Here is a 24752-nt window from a genome sequence, read left to right on the forward strand (position 1 = left end):
TTAAGACCAAGCTGATGGATGCTCCTCTTGACAATGAAATATTTTACAGACAATACTGCAGTGATGTGATACATCAACAAGCAAGGGAGAATATGGACTTACCACTTGTGCAGACTAGCTGTTCAGTTTAGGATATGGCTGTCTAGCTTCAAGTGACTCTTCAGGCTGTTTATAGTCCTTCAGATCAGAAAACTGTCACAGGCTCTCTGAGCAGGGCCATAACACAGACTCACGAGTGGATGCTTCACAGAGATGTGTTTTTGAACATTGTCCACCAGTGGAGTACTCTTCAGGTAGATCTTTTTGCCTCCTCTCTGAACAGACAACTATTTGCCATGTCCTCTGGCTTGGAAGGTGGATGCCCTATCTTTCTCTTGCAAAGGGATGTTTCTTTATTCCTTCCCTCCCCTTCCTCATACTGACGGTCCTGTTGAAGATAGAATAAGATTCTTTCAAAATCTTTTTGGTGACTCCCTTTTGGCCCAAACAGCATTGGTTCCCTCTTCTTCTGCATTTTGCCAGGGGCAATTATCACAAGTTACCACACAGGATGGACCTACTCACACAAGACAAGGGGTCAGTCATTCATCCCCACTTGTCCTCTCTTCAGCTGACATTGTGGGTGATAAGGTTTTGATCCCTTTTAGGTACTTTTTTTTCTGTGGATGTGCTTTGAGTTCTGCAGGAGTCCAAGAAACTCACCGTCAGGAAATCTTATTTGTCAAAATGGAAGAGATTTTCTGTTTGGTGTCTTGCTTGTAAACTGGATCCCCTTTCTGGAGAAGTTCCTTTGGTTCTCTCTTATGTGTGTGAATTGCTCAATGCTGGGTTGGCATACTCTTCAGTTAAAGCCCCCCATCAGCTATTTCTGCTTGTGTCTGCCTGTGACTTCTAGATTTGAGGTCAAACATTTCCTTAAAGGCATCCTTCATATTAGGCTTCCCAGAAAGCCTTTTCCTCCTTACTGGTTCCTTAATTTTGTTCTTGAAAAATTGAATCAGGATCCCTTTGAGCCACAGCTTCAACTTCATACTTGGAAGACTGTTCTTCTTTTGGCCCTTACTTCAGCTTGAAGGGCGTCTGAGCTTCAGGCCTTTATGGCTGTTCCTCCTTTTTAGTTTTTTCATAGGGACAGGGTGGCTTTTCATACTGATCCTTCTTTTATGTCCAAGGTGGTTAATGAGTTGCCTCTTAATCAATCTATTCACTTACCCACTTTTTCCCTTCTCTGCAGTCTGCTAGTGAGAAGGTTCTTCACATCTTAGATTTGTATAGACAACTCTGATATTATTTAGATAAGACTAAAGACATGTGCAACTTTTTGTTTCTTTTCATCCTAAGCAAACTATTTCTTCCTGGATATCTAAGGCCATTCCCTATTGTTACACTTTTCATGTGAAAAGCCTTTCTTCTTTTGTTAAGGCTCATTCTACCAGGGCTGTGGCTTCTTCTGGTGCTTTTTTCAAGGAACTAGATGCAAACACTATCCTTGAGACAGCTACTTGGACTTGTGTGCATACTTTTACAAGGCACTGTAAGGTGGAAGTGGTTTTCAGGGCTAGAGCCATGTTTGCCAGTGCTATCCTGCATGATTTTCTTGAGGGTTGTGCTGGACCTTCCTCTTCCTCCTGAACTATTCTATTCTCCCTAATGTAAGGAATACTGCAACAGTGATTTGGAAGGACATAGTACAGTTTTGTAAAGTCTTACCATAACAGTAGTTGTCCTTTTCACTGTTGCAGTATTTACTCCCCCTTCTTCTTTCCCCTTTTGGGTGCACATGTTGCTCTCTTACTCTTTGGACTGTTGTTCCCCCTGGAGCTTTTCATTTCTGAGGAAGGTATGTCTGTACATCACCTTTATACCCTATGCTGTGTGCTGGGAGCATACATGTGACATACAATGTCCTTATTATGACCTAAGGCTTTGGTATACTGGCTGGACATGGGGCTACCCTTGGCAAGTGATTCCTAATGTAAGGAATACTGCAGCTGTGAAGAGAAGGACATGTACTATTACGGTAAGAGTTTACACAGCTGTACTTCACCTTGATTCATATTATTTTATATATAATATTGACCACTTGATGTAGTGAGCCTTTGCCCATCTCTGTGCACATTAATATTGAGCTGTAGCTTACCTCACAACTACAGTTTGGCACAACATGCATGGATTCCACACTTTAAAGGGTACCAAATGAACTGAAAACAGGTGCACATTGTTGCTATGAAATGCACATTTATGATTTGGTTTCGTTACATGCACAGTAGTAAAGCTAATTCTCAGCAAATTGTCTGTGCATGACTGCATACTGGAAATTTGGTGGCACTTGTCTATTCTTCATTGAAACCATTGCTGTAAAGGGATTTACCCCTTGCAAGGTGCAGCAGACCTGGAGTTGATTGTATATTGAGTGTGCAGATGGTTGGGGGCGGTTCTTTCCCCTCCTTACAGGAAACAGAAATTGTCTTTTTTTGTGAAGGTAGCGCTTTCTTTCAAAAAGTTTTCTTTTTCTAGTTTTGCATTCAGGTTTCCCGTATTCAGCAAGTAGGAGATGGTTACCTTCTCTCAGAGTCTAAATAACTTTGTCAGTTTAAGTGACTGACTTTGGTGCAATGATTATCTACAAAGCAGCATTACACCAGAGTAACTCACTGAAGGTAAGTCTTTTAGAATATGGTCTCTTGTCTATGCAGTGTGATTTTCCTTATTGCATTAAGGACTCCTAAAAATTACCACATATGTTTAGTTTAAAAAGAACGTCACATTCATCTGTAGTCCTAACTGTATGTTCAGTAATAATGTTTATGTCACCTTTCTCTTTGTGACTGCTCATTTTACTGATAGGCTATTAGTATTAAATTGTTAAGGTAGTTGTATCCTATATTTATTTAATTGTTGATTGCATTTGTTTACTGGTAAAGTCCAACTGGGCAAACAGTATAGGGTTACCACCTGTCCAACTTTGTGAGGGACAGTCCCTCTTTGGGCAGTTTGTCCTGACAAAAAATTTTAAAAATTGCAAATGTTCTGAGATTTTTAGGACAAAATTATTTCCTATATTTTATGTAATAGTTGCATAAAGCAGTTATTCTGTATCTAAAATACCTAAATGTTATAAGAAACATAATAAGCAACTAAAATGCTACAAGAATAAGCTTTTATTTAGGCAAAAAAGTTACATTCTATCCTTTGTACTGACCGTGGGTATGTGTCGGCCTGTAAAATCTGATGTTTGTACCGAAAATGTCCCACTTTGGCCATTTGAAAAGGTGGCAACCCTAAAACAGTGCCCCTTTTCATTTGAAACCTGGGTAGAAAGTCTCCCAAGTATTACACATAAAAGCAAAACAGCAGCATTCTGTGTAATAAAAAAAAAGGAAATAAAAAAGAGCACCTACCTGTAAACAGTAAGCTTGATAGCAATGGTAAGACATAAGTATCACACACAAAAACACACCTTGTTATATCACCTAGTAAAATAAGAGATGCTATTTACAAACACTAAACTTGACTTCTAACAAGATACAGCGTTATTAAACAGAATGTATAGGGGATTGTAAAGTACTAATTAATATTAATCTGTTTAGAGAGATTCCTAGTGGAATGAATAGGAAATGTGAAGAGCTGTAAAATATGATAAAGAGGTGTAGAAAAAGTGGTTATTGTTAGGGATTAACTAACAAGTAAAGTGCAGTGGTAAAGTGTAGAGTACAAAGGTTTGACTGTTACAAACATAGGTGGGTAATGTGAAGCAAAGGAGAAAAGGAAGAGAATTAAGAATACAATAGCATATTACATGAAAGACTGCTATGTTAAATGGGTGTGCTGAGATTAACATATATGTTGCACTGTGTAAAATAGTGGCATATCTATATGGTGTCATAAAGTGACATCTCAAAGTTTATAGCGGAGATCTGTAAGAGGTCTATATATGTGTGTGTGTATGTATGGGTCTACTTCAAGTAAACAAAAGATCACTTATCCAAAGACATCACTGAAACAAGATCACCAAAACTTCAGTTTAATGAATGAGGACATTGCCAAAACTTTTTCCAAGGTAAGTAACCATTTGACCATCATGTGAAGAAAAATGCAATGCACTATGTCCAACCCACCCCTCAACTAAATATACCAACTTTGGGATCCCATTACAGTGGAGAAAAGGACAAATTTCTCCATGTTGGCCAACTGGTTACTTACCGTGGGAAATGTTTCGGCAATGTACTCGTTCGTTAAACTGAAGATTCAGTGATCTTGACTCAGCGATATATTCTTTGGATAATCGGTCTTTCGTATTTGAAGTAGACCCTAAAATATATATTTATGTATATATATATATATATATATATATATATATATATATATATGTGTGTGTGTGTGTGTGTGTCAGTATATCTATCTATCTATCTATCTATCTATCTATCTATCTATCTATATATGGGTCTATGACATTTCGTCAAAAATCCATTTCACCGAAAATTACTGACAGTGGGTCCAAATGGCCAAAAATCCATTTCACCGAAAATAGTACTGACAGTGTATCTGCCCTTTTCCCCCACTGTAGTGCGATCTTAGAGTGAGAATATTAAAGTAAGGGGTGTGTGGGGGCATAGCCCCCTCACCTACTCAGGTTATAAACTACTTACTTACCCTTTTAATAGGGACTGCTCAATATGCAGATGGACAATACAGTTATGACTACTGAATCCTACACAATTTCACTTTATAAGCACTTAAACGAATGCATGGATCGTGCTATCCCAAACAGAACCAAGACACTATCCTCAAAAAAAAAGAAGCCAATCTGGTGGTCCCCTGGCATAAACAAACTGTACAACAGAAGGAAGAAACCTGGTCAGCCTCAGTAAGAAGCTGCGATCCCTGATAAAATCCTCCAAAGCTAGTTACAAAAACAAAATCACCACTGAATCTAAAGACAACCATAAAGCATTCTATGTCAAGAATCTCAATGGCAACACTCAGATCTGCTCTGCGTTACAGCGCAATGGCACTAAATATACAGACCCAACTGATATTGCCAACATCCTGTCAGATAGGTTCAGTGCTAACTTTACCTCCCCATCCCCTAAAGAGCCCATCTCTATACCAGAAGAATGCAAAGTTCCTGTAATCATGGCTGCACAGGTAAAAATCACACTCTCCAAAGCCAAGAACACAGCATCCATGGGACCAGACAACATCCCAGGCTGCGTTCTACATGAACTACAGAATGAACTGGCACCCACCTAAGTACCATGTTCAATCATAGCCTCACCTCAGGCTTTGTGCCTGCTGAATGGCGCACAGTGAAGGTTATCCCACTCCACAAGGGGGGAGCCACCATGGACCCCGGGAACTACTGCCCCATTAGCCTGACGAGCCTGGTCTGCAAGGTCATGGAATGTATCATCATGGAACTTATAAACAAAGACATTGATAATCTCCAAACTCTGGACCCCACCCAGTTTGGGTTTGTAAAAGGCAGATCATGTCTCCTAAACCTGATAGACTTCTTTGAAGCAGTCACCAAAGCCGTAGACGAGGGTAAGGTGGTTCACACAGCCTATCTAGATCTTGCCAAGGCTTTCGACACCATCCCCCACTCTGGAATTATAGATAAACTCACTAAACTAGGTATAAATCCCTGTGTCACAGGATGGGTTACCAACTGGCTCACTGACAGAACCCGCACTTTGAAAGTAGCAGACTCCAAATCCGACTTCAGACCAGTGACAAGTGGAGTACCAGAGGGTTCAGTCCTGGGTCCTCTCCTGTTTCGTATCTACTTCTCTGAAGTACAGGCTAATACAGAAGGTCTTTGGCTAACGAAGTTTGCAGATGACTGCAAACAAGGAGCCATAATTGAAACTCCTAACGATGTGGACATCCTACAAAAGGGCCTCACTGAGACAGATGCCTGGTGTCAAAGCCATGGCCTCAAGCTCAATGCCAAAAAGTGCATTGTCATCCCCTTTGGTAAAAATTCTACAACATAGGTGGTAGTCTACTTTACACCAAAAGTGTGATGAGACCTTGGGACACAGGTGGACAGTAGTCTCTCCTTTGATAATCACATCACCACAATAGTCAGGAAATTCTTCTACTTGGCACACCTCATCACAAAAGGTTTCTCATCCAGAAAAACTGAGGTCATTGTTCCCCTCTATTCATCCCTCATTAGACCCATTATTGAGTACAACGCCATCTCAAAAAACTCCAGCTTTACTCCGTCGCATACCGCCTACTCAGAGGTGATCTCTGCCTAACATACAAAGCTATGTCAAACCCAGAGCTGTTGGACATGCTTCACTTAAAGAAGTCCCAATCCCTCCGAGCTACATGCTCTAGAGACCTAAACCTTGTCACCACAATAAACAGAATATGCCGGAGGGATAGATTCCTGTCCCAGAGACTTCCCATACTCTGGAATAAACTACCTGTCTATATCAAACAAAGCTCCTCATTAGTCCTGTTCAAGAAAAATCTTGATGACTGGATGGGAAATATGAAATTCACCCCGGGGATCACTTCTGTGGCTCTGCTCGACAGTGGCACAGGAAAATAATTTTCTTGGGTGGCAAAAGCCAGGGCACCTTTTTGGCTGGGCTTGTATAGGCCCTAGGACCGATAGCCTAGTACCTACATATGAACCTATGAACCTATAAAAACAATACTAGACAATATTAAACTGCACTGGGTGGGGGGGGGCTATGCCCCCACATGCCCTCAACTTTAATATTCTCAGTCCAAGATTGCACTACAGTGGGGAGAAGGGCAGATACACTATCAGTACTATTTTCGGTTATTTGGACCCTTTGTCAGAAATTTTCAGTGAAATGGATTTTCAGTGAAATGACACTGGTCCATATATATATATATATATATATATATATATATATATATATATATACACACACACACACACACACACACACACACACACACACACACACATTAATCGGGATAGAGTACTGATCCCATTGGACATATTTCAGTCTCAGCCTGGGGTAAACATGATAGATACATGACATTGTACACAGAGTGAATGAGAATATGTAAGATATACATATCATATAGTCAGCTTGAGGGTATAAATGCAAATATGCAATAGATAAATGACACTATATACACATTTACTGATGAAACAATATATACATACATTGTACGCAGATCAGACTTGGTATGTATTGAAGAGTCACAATCAAAAATAGAGTCAGGGCAAGGTTAGAGGATGGAAAAAGGGTATGAAGTGGCTAAGTTATATAACCAGTGAGTTAGCAGTTCATTTTCCTGGAGTCTTGAAATGTGCTTTTAATTGAGTAAGAAAAATTATCTTTAAGAAAAAAGTGGAGAGATTCCCACAGTTTAGGACCAAGGACTGAGGAGGGATGGCCTGTGAAGTGAAGCCTAGTTACATTAATTTGCTGCTAAAATCGTCTTGAAATGGTATGGATTTCCTTGGGAATTCTAGTATTTTGCTGTTTGCGAAAATAAGATTTCTCTGTTGTGATTTAGAGATTTTGTTGCAAGTATTTGTTGTTGATTTAGGCATTTGAGAGGACACTTACAAAGTTACATTGGTCTTGTAATGTTTATAGGGCTAGATATCTTTCATTTCCATTTAGTAGATTATTTGCAAGTTTCAGTTTGTTTACAGTGAAGGTATTCTCTATTTCTTGCCTTCCTAATTTGTGTGAGTTTGTTTATAGTGAAGTTGTTTGGATTTCTAACCTTCCTAGTTTGCGCAGAGCAAGTGGAGTTCTAACCTTCCTAGTTTGCGCAGAGCATGGCAGTGGTTTAATTGGATATGCTTGCAACAAATTTACCTATGTTGTAATATTTTTTCTCTTTAGTTATTTCTGTTTTGTTTACCGTTGCCACCCATCCCATTATCAGCAGGACACTCCTGCTGCCTTATCCTGTTGCCCTCTGTGCAAAGCAGTGGGACTTGAAATCCCACTTTTCGATCACACTGAATTGCCGTGAAAAAGCTGCAATTACTTCCAGCTTTTCCACAGTGATTCAGCTACATCACCAACCCAGACCTGCAGGCAGAGCTATTCCGTTAGGTCTGGGTGATTTAAATTGTGCAGCAATTGGCTGCAGTTCTTGAAGGGGGTGGGGATTGGGGCAGGAAGAGCCCTACAAAGATTGTGGCTATAGAGCGTTTTTTCTTTAGTGCTTCTACAGCTGCTCATTAAATTAAGACTGAGATTTGTCTTTTTTTTTCCCTTCTAACAGCCAAGCCAGCAAGCAAGCTAGCCAGCCAGCTACAGGTAGATCCAGACAGCTACAGAGCCATCCATCCATCCATCTAGCCATTAATTCATCCAAACAGCTAGCCAGACCAGCAGCCAGCCAGCTAGCTAGCCACTCCAGCAGCCAGCCAGGCAGCTAGTCACTCCAGCAGCCAACCAGCCAGTTAGCTATCCACTCCAGCAGCCAGCCAGCTGTTGTACCCATAACTGCGTCTCCTTCACCACTCCTGTGGTGATGTCATGGTAGAGAGTGTGGCCAGTGTCATGCTGGTCACACCCCAGTGTCCCACATTGGCCCTTTTAAAAGGTGGCAACCCTAGTTTTGTTAATGTTATTCATGAAATTAGTACAGCTTATGTAACAGTAGGGGATGAACATTGTCTCGTGTGTGTTTAGTTTAGTCTTCTCAATTTCAGATTAGTTTTTGCTGTAATATAATTAATGCATTTGTCAAAGTTTTGACTATTGTTGAATATTATGCTAAATAGTTTTGGTTGTGACATGGGTTTTATGGCTATGTTATTCACTGTTATTGAGATGCTTCAGTTTGCTGATGGTAGTTTTGAGTCTGTGAAGTACATCACTTTAGTTTTATTAGCATTTAGAAGTAACTGCAAGCTTTTTAAGAATGTGTTTTAGACTATTAAAGGATTAATGGATATATTGCGGAAGACATTCTAGTGAGAAGGATTTACATATTAGTGTGGTGTCATCAAAATATTGTATTGTGCAGTTGTTAATTGCTTTGTTGGTATCATTAATGAACATGTTAGAGTTGGGGGTCCATAGACTGATCTATGAAAAATGCTTACTGTGACTAGATGTCCTTCCTTAGATCACTGTTGCAGTATTCCAAACTATTGGGTTATTTGGCCAGATAACTGACTTCTACCAGGCATACCAAAACCAAAACCTTCCATAGAGCCATACATCTGATGTATGACTTCAGCTCATGGGCAGAAGGGTACATATGGGTGTAAATCCTCAGACTGTCTCTCCACCAGTCCAAACATGTCTCTCGCACCAGTCGGTCTGTTCTATGTGTGGTCGTTGGTACCTTTGGCCTTCATTGGTTCAGATAAATGCCCTGTTGGGAAACCTTCCTTTCTTTTTCTCAGAACCATTGCTGTTTGCTGCTGTGTTAGATGCCAGCTAGGAGAGGAAAATGTGATTGTGGTAGGCAGATTCCCTAAAAGAATATCCACTGCCAGTGCCTTTTCTGCTTAGAGGCAGATCATGATAATAAAAATTGTACAATTTGTCAGTCTTTCATCCCAAGCACCTTAGAAAACCAGCTTTCATCACTCAACTCATATTTGGAAACTCAGCATTTAAAGCACCCTCCCTAAGTGAAAATGGCAGACACCACTACACGTGACGTCCCACCCATTCATCAGAAGAAATTTAAGAGGCCTAGGTCTGAAAGTATTGCTTCCCAGTCAGACATGGCCATACCTTCTCAGGTCTTAGAACCTTCAGTACACCCTACAACAACTTAGACTCTTGCTACTGTGATGCCACCCGAGGCTGGTATGGCATTTGAGGTTCACATATTCAAAGTAACTGTAGTTACCAATGATGGAAGGAGGAACCTTGTATTATTATTTCAGATGGACCAAAGGGAATTCTGCAGATTATCATTAGAGAAGAAATCCAAGGATCTATCATTGAAGCGTGTTTGGTCGTCAAAGCTTCCCCAATTAGTAAAATGGACATCGCACTGAAGAAAAAGAGAAAACCAATCAACAAAGTTACTATAGCCTCCTGAAGGTGGAGACCCCCACTCCTCTTCCTGTATCACCTGTTATAGAGGCCTTCCTAGATGCCTTTGCATCCACTTCCATTGCACCAGACTCCCAGCCTCCACCCCTAGAAGACCTGATTGATTTTACAAGGCTCATGAGGAATTAAAATTCCTGTCAGCAAGACAATGGACAAGTTAGGTAAAAAGTCTTCACATCTTCCATTCTGACCTTTGGAGCCCTTAACTATGAGACCTGGATAACCAAATATTTATCATCTATATTGTCTAACTTGAGCAAAGGCCTCGTCTATGCCTGGGGAATCTGGTAGTAGGCAATAGGCCTTCTCCTTGGTAGCACAGGTTTCCAAAGTGATCAGGCACAGCATTAAATGTAGCTATGATGCAGTAGAAGCTTCTTCCAGGGAAGCTGTGACAGGCTGTGCGATCAGGTGGCTTGCATGCTTACATTCTCAGCCACTGCCAGAAGATATTAAACCAAAACTGTTAGATTCATCTTTAAACAGGGAATTTTTGTTTGGTCCAGAATTTGCTAGCCTTTTCAAGCAACTTCAGGAGCAGGACAAACTCATGAAGCACTGTAGACAGATTTTTGTTACTCTGGTTCCCAGATGCCAAAGCAATTATCCTGCCAGGCCCAGTTCTTTTGTTCAAAGGAAATCTAGGCTTTCTCGCAAGGCCAAGGAGTTATCCAGGAAGAGATTTCAGGAAAAACCTGAGAGGGACTCCAAACCTAGGAGGCCTTCCTACCCAGGCAAGTCTGTGCAAGCACCCGCTGCTGTGTTCCCCATCCCTCGGTCCTTACTTGCCCCTCTCCAAAAGCCTGTCCTCATCAATAAAAAACATGTTACTCATCACAACAGGCAAATGGCTCCTCTCCATTAACCAGCATAGGTACTTTGCCCCTTCATGGACATTCCCCACGTCCTTACAACACAGATTCAGGAGCTCTATCCCATCATTCAAACTCTTAATTCAGCAGGGTACAATAAAGCCAGTTCTTTTTGACTTCGTTGGAAAAGGGTTCTATTCCAGACTATTAGTTGTACCAAGAAAAGAAGGTGACTGGAGACCAATTCTGGATCTCTCAACTGTCAGCACCTTTTCTGCAGGTGCTGTCCTTCAAAATGTTATCTCTGCAAACTGTTACCTTTCATTCTACCTCAGGCCATTGTAGTGTCTCTTGTCCCAAGGTATGCCTATCTTCACATCCCTAGCCATCCTGCTTGCTAGAAATTTTTGAGGTTTTCTGCTATATTATCCCATTTTCAGTTCTTTACTTTGGCTGTCTCTCTCTTCCAGACTTTTCTCAAGGATAGGGTGTCGTTAAGGGCCAGTCCGTCAGTCATGCCCAAAGTGGTGAATTAATTTCCCTTCATCAAGGCCATTAACCTACCTATCTTCTTCCCTAACCCCCCCCAAAAAATGGAGGTGGGGGAGCGAATCCTTTGTTCCCTTGATGTACATAGACAACTTAGATTTTGCTTAGATAAGAGAAAAGATATCCATAAATAGGACCAATTATTTGTCTCATTCCAGGATTCACAACTAGGGAACCCAGTTTCTAAAGAATCTGTTGTTAACTGGATCTCAAACTTCATTGCCTTTTGCTACACTCAGCATGGCATACCCCTTACCTCTCCAGCAGAGACATATTCTACCAGAACAGTAGCTTCTTCTGTAGCCTTTCACAAGGGGAATGATTCCAGAATAATTTTTGAAGCAGCTACTTGGTATTCTGTACACACCTTTACAAAACATTAGAGTGGATGCCAGTTTTAGATCCAGGACTACCTTCTCCAGGTCAGTCCTTCTGGGTCTACTGGACAATTTTCTTATACAGTGTCCTACCACTCTTCTTTTGTCTTAAACTTTGGGAATCACCCAGCAGTTTGGAATACTACAACAGTCATCTAAGTAAGGACATTCATTCCCTCTTTTCTTTCCACCTTTTCTGATTCTTTTCCCTTTTCCCCTCAAGGACCGAACAGAATCACTGTCCTTCTGCCTCTCCCCTATCAGCTGACCAGTTTAATTTGTCTCCCAGGCCTCTTCAGGCTTGCTAGCTTGGAGATAGTCTGAGGATTTATTCTCATACATCTGCTTATGTACCCTTATGTCTGGTGGCTTAGGTCATATGTTGGACTTATGGTTCTATGGAAGGTTTTGGCTTTGGTAACCTGTCTGGAAGTCATAGTATTTGCAGAGATAACCCAACAGTTTAGAATACTGCAACAGTGATTACTAAGACATCTACTGTTATGGTAAGTTCTTGCACAACTGTACTTTTTTCTATAGAGGATGTATTTTGTCATCTGACCGAGTTTTGAGAGGTGACCTCTATATTTATGCATGCTGACCTTCTTTAAGCTCTTAAATAGTAAGGAGTATGTCATTGCGTCAAGGGCTTTTATAAGTATAGGAATAGTGAAGCTATGTGTAACCCTTGGATTCCGTCTTTTTTAATTTCATCTATAGAAAAGCCAATAAAGCAGATTCAGGACTATGATTGAGGCAGTTGCTGTGTTGTGTATTGGAAAAAAGTTTGTATTTGTGTAGGTGTCAAAGCATTTTTTTTATGACCACATCCTTACAGGACTTTTAGAAGACAGGTAGTGTTGCTGTTGGTCTGTAGATGTTACTAGATAGTGTGTCATGGAATGAAGTAAGACTATTTCTGCTTTAATATACCTATTAATTGAAGATTGGCGCTGGGTAGGCAATTACTGAAGTTGTTGTACATAATGAATTCTGGTGATATGTTGTCTGGAGTGTGTGATTTACTTTTTAACTTGAAGAACGCATTTTTCACTTGAGAAATGAATACAGTGTATAGTTTGAAAGTGCATTATGAATGAGTGTTAGTATACTGAGTAGACTATGTGTCACAGTGGAGCAGGGATGTAGCAGATTGTATGAAATGTTTATTAAAAGCACAAAATTAATTTGATGTTAAAATGAATAACAGATGAACAGAAATTTAGGTAACTACACCATACCTTTAACTTGCTACAGTATTCAAGAACTTGCTGGTTAACATGAGACCACTGTAAATTTTCTCACTACTAATTTCATCAGTACACAGAGAAATGAATAATGCCCCACACAGTAAGTACTGTTTGTTAATATGTTTGAGGAGAAACTAAGCATTTTATCACAGAACAAGCTTTATTCTATTTTGAAATAACACAAAATTTACCCAGTGATATTGCATGATAAGTTCCAGCCAGCTGTTAATTTTTCCATAAACTGTTTCATCCTGTACAAGCTCATAGGAGTGCTGGATCTTATCTCTGCAACCAGTGGCTGCAAGACTTTAAAGCTCATTCTAGACAGGGTATGGGTCTGCCTCAGAACAAGCAAACACAGTCAGTCACTCACTTACTCATATATTCATTTGTGGATAATTGGGATGGTCATCAGTCAATCTACTGCATGTCTGTGGGAGAGGAAAACTGTTTGACATTGGTAGAATAAGTCTATAGACTGTCTCGTTTTTGTTAAATAGTGGTTGCCATATCTTTTATTATAACAAGATGAATATATTGTTTTAGAAGTTTTCATTGCAATAATTAATCAATATTTACAAATCAACACAACTACTACTTGATCTTATTCTAATGATATTTCCTGTATATATTTTTGGTTTCCACAAAACACTTTGTGCTGTATGAGTTTTGCATGCCTAGTTTGAAACTCTGGCCATTTTGGCAGTTATTTGTATGTTCACTGGTGTAAGGGAAGGTTTGATGTTGTGCACTGACTCCATTCATGTTGTGATGTGTACTCTAAACAGTGGCACTGATGATGAAATGCGATTCTGTATAGTAACGAAGGTCTTGTTTTACAAGATGTTGTTGTGTCTATCTGCCTTCTGCTGCTTGCTGGATGGGCCGTCCGGCCTCTCCACTCCCACTCTAAGCTCGAGTTGGTTCCGCGGCTTGGTTCCACCTCCTTATATCCCAATGCTCCCCGATAGTTGCGCTTAGTTACCCAGATCAGCTTTTGGTTGGTTGGTTTGGTTGTCCCTGGTTATTCCCATTTTTTTGTAAATTTTTTTTTTTTTTACTTTTTTTTAGTTTAATATTTCTAATTTTTAATATATTTAAATTGAACTATCCCCGTTCATTAATTTTTCCCTAACCTTTTTTTTTTTGAACGTTTCTTTTTTCTTTACCTTCCTTCCTTTTCCTTAGCCTCCCTTCCCTAGGGTACTGTGTGTTGTACTTTATTTTGTTATATTTTTACTTATTTTTTATTTTTTTTTTACAAATTTTTGGTGGTTTACAGGTAGTGTGTGTGTGTGTGTGTGTGTGTTGTGTTCATGTGTTCAGGCTAAAGGTCTCAAGTCTTCGATTCAGTCGTGAAGTGAAAAATGTCTCTGTCAGACAAAGACGCCCACTCTTCTTCTCTGTCTCTGGTGTGGCTTTTGCAGCTGTTGTCTGCCATGGCTTCAGCCCCAGGGTCCAGGTCAGGAAGAAAAAGGAAAACAAGAGGATTGGAAAACTTTTTGTTTTTGAGAGGTCTGTGTCAACAGAAGAGCTGTCCTGCCTGTCTCAACAGGGCAGTTCGCCCTGAGCTGAGCTGTTCAACCTTTGCCTTTATATCTTCCCTCGGCTTGCCTTTATCGGCTCTCACAGTTTTGTGGGCCGGAGTCCAGCGGGCCGAGGTTATCGAGAGTACGTCGGTCGGTCGGCCCGAGATCCCGCTCCGAGCCGTCGGCGGCACCTGTCAAGTCTTCAAGGCCTCCAGTTGGTCGGCTCCAGGCTCCGCCTTGGGTCTTCCCTTGCTGTCTGTCCTCTCTGTCTCGCTCATTCAAGGTGGTCATCCCAGGTCATGGTGGTGCATCATACGAGGCTCAGAGTCGGGAGGTCAGAGGCCCGGAGCTCGCCCAGCCCATTGCAGCCCCAGTCATCAGCCGCTCCAATCCCTCGCTTCCTCTCCCTCTCATCAGTCGTCTCCCTGTTCGAGTCTCTGAGGTCCTCGTCGGGACGTGGTCCTTTGATTGGTCGTCGCCGGAGCCGCTCCATTTCGGCCAGGCGCCTCCGGTTCTTTCCGATTCCCGACGAGCGGCTCGGCGCCTTGAGGCATCCCCCCTTGTCGGGTCCTCTCCCTCTCCGGTGCCTCCCGGGCTCCGGCTCCTCGGCTCCATCTCGCTCGGAGCCAGGGTTCGGCGCTGGCACTGTCGCGACCCTCGGAGCTGGGCCTGCTCGGCCCTGAGGTCAGGGGCCTGAGGTCCTTCTGCGGTGTTGCTTTGTGAGGTCATCCAGAGTGCTTCGAGCTCTGGCTCCTGGTCCCTGCCTCAGCCCCAGTCAGGACTCCGCCTGCCCCTCCTCACCTCCTCGCAGAGAGCCCACTCTCTAGGAGTCTTTGGGATGATCCTCCCTTCTTCCTGGCCTCCTCCCCCTTTGCTCGGAAGCCTCTCACAAAAGCTCCTCCAAGCCACTCCCGGACACCTGGAGCGAGGTTCACAAGACAGGATCTGCACGAGGAAGCTAGAGAGATTCTGACCTGATCTCCCCTGCTCTTGATGTCTCATTGGATGACATCCAGGAAACATGGACCCCACTCCCAGGGAGACCCTCCAAATTCATCACAGCTCCATCAGACAAGGGAATTTTATCAAAAAGGAGTGCTGTGGTGGATGCTGCCATACAGCTGTCAAGACAAAGAAGGAACTGGGCTGATCCTTCAGTGCCTGTCCATCCACCTAACAAGGGATCTAGGGTCCATGGATAGAGATGGAAATGACATTTGTTCCTCTCAGCTTGTTACTTACTATGCGCTGCTGAATTATCTTTCTGCCATTTCACATCGAGCGCGGTGAGACTTGATCAAAGAAGAAAACGCTGAAGGACCCTTGCATATACTGCTTATAAGAGAAAAATTTAAAACGCATATCTATAACTCCTCCCTCTCTTCCTCTGCCTCCCTCCACGATCCTCGGCAGAGGCAGGGGTCATGAGTAGCCGGGCGTAGGAACGGGGTGTTTCTTGTGCGCACGCCTGATTTGGCGCTGCCTTTTATGGAACCTTCAAGATGCTTTTTGATGGATCATCTCTGTTTGAAACTGGATCACCTGACTAGGTGGCTGGGAACCAGTCATTTTCAATTCAGGGCCCTGCCCTTTGTCTCACACACTGCCCCCCGCAAATGCATGCAATGCAGTGGTAGCTGTCAAAACTGGGTATCTCAATAAATTGCGAAAAAAGTCTGTGTTGTCTGTGTTACGTACTTACCCTACATAGCTCAAATTTAGATACTAAACACATCTCTGCACTAACACGGAACCCAAGATATCAGACATTCAAAAATTGGTATCACTACTTCAACAACAACAAACAACAAGCCAGCCAGGTTAGTTCTTGGGAATCGTGGCAGCATGCGCATACCTCTTCCATCCATCAGCCATACCACACATGACCACAGTGCAGCTCTTTCTTGGATGCATCTCAGGAACCAGGAAATGTCAATGTCTCACATGATTATGATCAATAAGAGCGTGCAAAAGCATCTCATGTGGTGGATGTCTTCCCCCCCACTCCTGTTTCCACCTCAATCACATTGCGGACAAGTTGAGCAGGCTATTCTCATGCCTCACACGAGTGGTCCTGAAAAGACTCTGTAGAGAGAGATTTTTCTTTCTCAAGTGGGGTCTTGCTTGCATCTTTTGCTACTCCCCAAAACAGCAAAGCAGAGAATACTTCACACTCTATCAGGCCAACCCACCTCTTTCTTAGCTATATGCTATTATGCATATTTCTTGTTTCAGGGATAGGTCACCCTTTTCTTCTTCCTGTTGTTAGAGGTGATTCTTTTTTTTTTATACAAGAAGAAGGCGAGAAGAAGACAACTAACATGGAACGTTATGGTAAGAACATAACTTCTATTTCTTCGGTATTCTTGGGGTATCTAACATACTCTTGACAGACTCCATCAAGTGCTGGTATGTCATTATGTTAAGTATATGCTCCTGACAGAAGTTCTGATTTTGTTTTATTTGTTATTTATTTAATGATGTGTTTTTGTTTAGGACATATGCATCAGTGCTGTTAAAGAGAAGGATATTGAGCAAAAATTGAAGCAGGTGATAGCAGAGTGGGACAACAAGTCGTTCACCTTTGCAAACTTCAAGACCCGAGGAGAACTACTGCTGAGGGGGGATAGCACATCAGAGATCATTGCCAACATGGAAGACAGCTTAATGATTCTTGGATCACTGATGAGCAATAGGTGCGTATGGCAGTATGTGCCTATATGTAATACACGGCAGTTTTTGCTTCTGCTAGAGTAAGATAGTATAGGATGGATAGTTACAAAGAAGATGTATTTGCTGAGCTGAAGGTATAGAAAAACACACTCTTCCACCCCCATTAAAAAAGTGTCATTCAAACTCCAAACATACATTAAGCAAATCTGCTGCATAAATTGCTACATTTTCAGTTTAAATTCATGTCAGTGAATGTTTTTTTATCACTTTTGTCTTCCTTGTTTCCTGCCAACTAACATTTCCCTGTTTGACCCAGCTGGCCCATTCATTCCCTGTTCAGCAAGGGTGAGAGCTGATTGGGGACATTATTTAAGCAGACACCAGAGGTTTCTTATTTTAACCCTAGCACTGTGGTACATGCCTGATACCTACTGGACACTAAATCCTGGAGCATGTTATCAACAAGGGTGTGCCACAAGTGAAGTAACCTCTGAAGACTGTCCTGACCCCCTCCCCCAAGAGCTAGCACTCGTGTGGTGTCCAGTGTCCACTGGTGATTCTTATCATTGGAGCGTTCATCTCAGTATCCTCCTCCTGAAGGGAGGTGATCAGTGATGCCATGTCACACCTGCCTTTCTCTCTGCCACCTCCATCTGGGGTCTGAGCCACTAATTGAACTCTGGTCACTTGGGTCATAGCCAAGGCTTAATCTCTCCACACAAATGAAGCAAGCCCACTTCAGTGAGTATATTTTAGCACACGAAACACATAAATATTTTCTCAGGATTCGTTTCAGTTTGATTCATACCAGCCATGATATTACCAACTCCCCTTTTGACAAGTTCAACTTATCAAAGTCCAGTAGCTGATTTTACTAGGTGGTCTGCAAGCCAAATGTATGTGACAATTGTATAGAGATCTAATATTTAAGTACAAGACCAAATGCTAGTCATTACAGTTTGATGACGAGAACTGTCTTCTACTGTCTAGGCATTTTCAGATAAAAGTAGTCTGCAAATACCTTGGTTGATGAAAAAGCTGAGTTTGCAGCTGCAGAGAATGAGACAAAGTTATCTCTTCAGTGAGCAAGGAACTCTGTGTGTGAATGCTTTGTACAGGAGTGCACTTTTTTTTGGAAAGTATGAAAATAGTCAGGCATGCTATAGTCTAAACACAGTCTGCTGTATAACTCTACCAAGTGCCCCTTTTTTCTGTGCAAGTCATTGACTCACTGAAGCCTGTACAAAGGTCTAATAAGGCTTTAATTAGTCATTTAATTTGTTCACTTGCTTTCTCAGTTATAACACATTTTCCTCTGTGCCTTTTCTATGCATTATTGCAGTAGCTAGTATTACTGTATTACTTACACTAATGAATTGTTGTGGTACACAGTTACTGATTCTAAGATGAGCTTCCTCACATCCAAGCTTCTTATCATATAGTTTTCTAATTTGGCAGCTTTTTTCTTAATTGATAATTAGTCATGCTGTAGTGTACATACAACAGTTTGTGGTATTTCAAGGTTTTAATCTTTCACCTTCTCTTCTTAAGTTACTGTCTCCATATTCGTGCCTTTAGATGAGATCTAGCAGTTTCTGTTCTAGGTTTTGTGTTGTTTTCTGCAATGTATCATTTGTTTAAATCCCAAATATGGTTTCCACTAGGATAGAGTTTTATTAGCTGTCCTACTTGCCTCATCTATAAACAGTACCCCTCCCTGTTATATATTATTAATGAAAGCTGCAAAATAATGACTCTAAGAGATCTCCTTTCTCAAATAAGTCAGTCAGGATCATGTCTTCTGTGAATGATGGATGTATAGGGACATCTAAATGCCACACCCCACAGATTAAGAATCATTGCAATACACTTTTCATTGTTTGGGTATTAGGTGGTTGAAATTTATAGAAACAGTATTAATTTTCTCTTTGTTGGGTATTGGCACAATTTCAAAGATTTTGCACTTTGCAGTTATAATGCTGCACTTTATTCATTTTTTTATTTTTCATAAAAAATGGATATTTTTAAAATTTCTTCCTTTAATTTTTTTGTTGTTGTTGTTGTGACTTTTGGCTTTTTCCTGGTTAGGGGACGTCACAGCAGAACTCCGGTCTGCTAATGATTGGTAGTTGATTTTTACATGCCGAGTTACCAGCCCTGATGCACAACCTTCAACGAAGGTACACCCATTCACGTATGTCTGCACGCAGAAGACGCTCTAGCTGAGAATCGAACAGGACAGCACCTTACTGTGAGGCGACAACGCAACCGCAGCACCACCACCACGGGTACAAAATTTCTTCCTTTAATAAATACTTTATTTTCCACTTTTGGACCATTCCTTGTAAATTCAGGTCTTTCTTTTTCACTTAAACATGTTCCTTTCTCTCTTTATGTGTATTATTTTTTAATTTATAAATCTGGCATGAGAAAATATATTTTGGCCATTTTCTTATAATTTCTTCTCATGTGTGATATTTGTGCTCTTTTCCCAATAGCTAAACCAAAGAGAAATTCAGGTATACACTACCAAAGTATGTTCCAGGAAAAAACAGGAAAATGTTGAGAAACAAGGAATGTTCCACCACAGTAAAACAAATGTAAAACTTTAATGAATAAAATCCACTCATTCTCTCAGAACCAGGACAAACACTTTCAGCAATATGCCTTCTTCAGATCCTGATTAGTTAGTATACTTAGAAAGAGACTAAAGAGATTTTTTTGATTGGCTGAAAAGTCAATTTCCTTATTTTTGCAAGGGCTGATTGGTTTATTTAAGTAAGTTGGTGAATTATGACTATTTGCATATATTTTAAATGTGTCATTTGATTTAAATGTTGGGGTTGTGATTGGATGCTCGTATTTTTAAAAATAAGATACTCAGGGCTAACTAATCAGGATCTGAAGAAGGCATATTGCCTAAAGCGCTTGTCCTGGTTCTGAGTGAATAAGTGGATTTTCTTCATTAAAGTTTTACGTTTGTTTGACTGTGGTGGAACGTTCCTTGTTTTCTCAACCTTTTCCCAATAGCTATCATTTTTTTCCAAAGGGTTTTTACCCATTAGTGGAGAGTAAATGTTTATCTAGATACATAAAACATCTGTGGGGAATCCACTTTCTAATTCAGATTGTCATGATGAATGCTTTTTTTTTTTTGCTTGAAATGTGGCACTTGTAATTATGAAACCTGCTTTCCCTATGAATTTTAACTTGCACGATTAACACTGAAATTGACCTTAAAAGCTTTAAATACATTTTTTTCTGTGTGCCAAGGCTACCACCTTTAACTTTGCTCTGTTAAATAAGTATGGTCTGGTGTCTCTGTAGAGAGCATCAACAGTGAACTTGTACTGCCTCCAGTTGTTGGGGTAATTGTTATTTTTCTGATTCCTTCTTGGGGGCATATGTGAGACCTTTTATGGTTTGAACATCATAGTGATGAAACTTTGTAAGATCATTGAACTCACTTATGTACAAAAGATGGACCAAGAGGCACATAAGATGAGGGGCATGACTTTGTATCAGAAGGATATTTTTCAGTACTCTTCATTTCTTGTCCACAGTGGGAATATCATCATTTACTGTATAAGGAAAAAAGGAGGCCACACTGTTGGCATAATGGTTAAGGTCTAAGCCTCAGAAGCACATGGTACAGGGTTTGATCCTCACCTCTAGTCACGGGTTGTGTGACGTTTGCATGTTCTTCCCATACTGGTGTGGTTCCTCCTGCCTCACAAAAATATACATGGTACTTCCATCTCAAGACTGGAAGGTACTGGGTTCAGACTTAATCTTCTCAGTTTGCAGTTGAACTTGACAGGTATGCCAACAGAGTACACCAAAAAACTGAACAGAGTTGTCAGCAGCAGCACATACCCTTGGTGGTTTCTAGTGAGGGAACCAAGTTGTGTAGACCAATCACTGTAGGCATCAATTGTGGTGTGCAGTATACTATAGATATAAGAACATGGACTGCAGACTGCACACCATGTCAGGATAATCCAGTCAGATCTGTCCAGGTGATTTTATCATGTCAGCTATTGTTGACATGAATGAGGTGGAACTAAGTGGGTTGAAAACATGGCCTGCTCTGACCTATACTAGGGACACATGCTAACCGTGAGAGGGGTTTATGTGCTCCTGTTGGCCAGTGTGTGACCTCAGTAAATCCCAACAGCCATGGGTGAGTAAGCTACTGGCTGATCAGTGAATAATTGACCAGCCTGGGTTACCTATGCACCTCTGTGAAACCCGGATGTAAAACCAATCAGCCTGCCAAACAGGAATTAAGGATTGCTGCACTGGCAAGAAGTGTACACACACACACACACACACACATATATATATATATGTAATGTATATATATATATATATATATATATATATATATATATATATATATATATATATATATACACACACACACACACATAATCATATGCATGTCTAATCTATATATATGTATATGTGTATACATATATATATATATATATGTGTGTGTGTGTGTGTGTGTGTGTGTGTGTGTGTGTGTGTGTGTGTGTATACAGATATATATATATATATATATATATATATATGTGTGTGTGTGTGTGTGTGTACATAAACCAAAGAGTAAAAAGGTCACACAGACAAACCAGTTACTAAAAACTACAAGAAAAGTCTAGCCAAGCTAGAGTTTACACTATGTGATACCTTAAACCTCCTGTAGTAGAGGCCCATGGGATATATGCAAATCACCCTGATGGACATAAAGTGTTTCAGCTATATGGCTTCTGAATTCCCAGGACTTTTTACTTTTTCTTTTTAAGTCTTTATGGATACATTCAGACCAATAAAGCCAAACCATACTAGCTCTAGGTATGCACACTTAAGCCTTCCTTTGACCTCATCAGCACAGTATAAGTGGGACTGTTAAGCTATAGTCTAGAAACACAAGTTCTTTAAACCCAGCTGATGTCCATAACCAGTAAGGTGTCTGTAAATTATCCCAACTAATACCCAAACCAAAGGGTAAAAAAGTCATTAAGGGGTCATTTGCATATATCCCATGGGCCTGTATTCCAGGAGGTTTAAGGTACCACACAGTGACAACCCTAGCTTAGCCCGGTTTTTCATATCTATCTATATATATATATATATATATATATATATATATATGTGTGTGTGTGTGTGTGTGTGTGTGTGTGTGTGTGTGTGTGTGTGTGTGTGTGTGTGTGTATATATATATATATATATATAGAGAGAGAGAGAGAGAGAGAGAGAGAGAGAGAGAGCTAGATATTCTTGATCACCCAAGAGAGCTATCAGTCATGCAAGTTCATACATACTCAGGGTAAAGAAAATGGGGAGAATAAGGTCTGCCATTGTGCAATGGCAGAGGAGGGATTTTTATCAACCTTTACCACTGTACAATCTTGCTTTATGCCTGATTCAAGCCCAGAAATTAAAAATCTAGAATTATGATTGGGACAATTGAGGTATATGTAGGTAGTGTTAAGTCCCTGGCATTTGCTGGGATCCTAGAGGATAAGTTACTCATAAAAACTCATATTCATTCATTTCAATAAAATCTCATCACCCAGAGATTTTAATTTTATTTACTATATCTTCTGGAATCACCTCTAAACTTTCATAATGCATGTATATCAGTACTTAAGATTACTTTCTTACCTATGTCCAGGCATGATATAGATTTATACACACTTAGTGTAGGCGTTATTGAATCTGGCCCTTTACTGAGAAGTATATGTATGATGGAAACAATTTCCACTTAGCAGCACACGTGGGAATGGGTGGAATCATTAAATACCACAATATAGTACTCCGGGGGGGGGGGGGTATCTGCAAATCTGAATGTCATGATTGCTATGCATTCAGGGCTCCAGCATAGAAGTAAAGTGTGGACAGATGCAATAGATTTTGTGAATCCTAAATGTCTTGGGAAGTGCCTTGGGGAGGCAAAGGATGTTCTTTTCCTTCAGATATGAAGTCCTGCTGATGAAGTGGTGCAAGGTTAAGTGCCATGAGAAAAATGTCTGGGGACTCGTGATGAAATTTTACAAGCTCTTGGAATAGAGGAAGTTGGGAAAAGCATAGATGAAAGTCCTACTCCTTGACAGGTATCTGATCAAGTACCCTAAAAATGTGTTTTAGGCAGCAGAATTTCATCAGCTTTTCACTTGCCCTGGTGTTGAATTTCAGTACCTGTTTAATCCTAGAGATCATAATAAAGGGGTCAGGACTCTTATGGAAGGCTCCATTTATACAGACTTGAGTATAATCCTGCTGAAAGTCCCTGAGAAGACTCAATGTATCAGGTGTATGTTTGCAAAAAAGAAAAATATTGGGGTTGGTACAGCAGAACTAATATAGAGTAGTACAGCCATTTTGTCCTTTTAGATCAGGGTTACCTGATTCTGCAGGTGATCCTGAAAAATGTGTAACACATTATGCTTAATAAGGGGAGTTCTGAGATACTGATATGCAGGTGAATCTTGAACAGAGATCAGGTACTCTGAATGAGGATGTATTCTGATACCCCTCCTTTTGTGAAACCGGTATTGGTCATGAGATGGCAGTTATGAAGGTGTCCAAAATAGCATGCCCACTTGTAGGTAATGAAGATTCATTTACCATTGCTGTCCCAATGCATCTAATCTGAAAGTGGAATACACGAGTTATACTTTCCAGATGTTAAGGTCAGTGGAAGAATAATCGTATCTGAGGGATTTTCATACAGAGGTGAGCATAAGAAACACTGAAAAAATTGCTGATGACGTTATATCAGAGAATCTAAAGAAAAGTACAGGCAAGCAGAAAAAGCCAAGAAAGGAGCACTAGGCAAGGCAGTGCAGTATTATCAGATCAGGAAGACTTAAAAAATACTGTATTTCACAGAAGAAACACAGAAAAGCTGGGATTTGGACAGGTTCATTGTCATGCTGAGGAAGTCAAAAAGATGCAGATTTTTAGTCCATGCCTAAAAAATAACAGGTGAGAGAATTAGTGATCAGTTATTTACCTAGGGATGGAATGACAAATTCGTAGTCTGTTCTTTGAAGCAACTATTATTAGGAGACACTTTGTGAAGATTCAGTGTACTGAAATCAACCCAGAGGGTAAGGTCCTGAACTAAAAGCAGTCTAAAAGTATATTTTCTTCTGTAAACCTCCAGCGTGTGCTCTTTCTTTTTTAGTTATGTGTTAATTTAGGTCTGAAGAAATACATTGCTTATTAAATGCTACAGTCCCTTTGCGTTACTGTATTAATATACATTGCTACAGCCCCTTTGTTGCGTTAATGTATTACAAAATGCTACAACCTTCCCTATCTGCAACAAGAATTTCCAGGCTAAGAATATATCTGCACCATAACTCTGCAAAAGTAAACAAGATTCTTCTCCATTTGTTCCATATATAGTAGGGAGTTAAACAGACCATTACAGACAGTGGAGGAATTAAACAGGCAATTCTTTTTCCTCTTGTTTAAATAGTTTTTTAAAAAGATAAACATTTATAGG

The 24752-nt window shown here is 40.6% G+C and overlaps 1 protein-coding gene across 1 annotated transcript in view; it reads left to right on the top strand.

Annotated features, from left to right (window-relative positions):
• Nucleotides 1–24752, top strand: part of LOC122797021 (dynein axonemal heavy chain 5-like) — a 374439-nt gene that overhangs the window by 220107 nt on the left and 129580 nt on the right. Inside the window, exon 9 of the mRNA XM_044065790.1 lies at nt 17057–17256. Coding sequence (XP_043921725.1) covers nt 17057–17256 — 200 coding nt within the window. The remainder of the gene's footprint in view (nt 1–17056; nt 17257–24752) is intronic.

Source organism: Protopterus annectens, chromosome 3.part0 (assembly GCF_019279795.1).
Source record: "Protopterus annectens isolate FY-2018-M chromosome 3.part0, PAN1.0, whole genome shotgun sequence".
Lineage (NCBI taxonomy): Eukaryota > Metazoa > Chordata > Ceratodontiformes > Protopteridae > Protopterus > Protopterus annectens.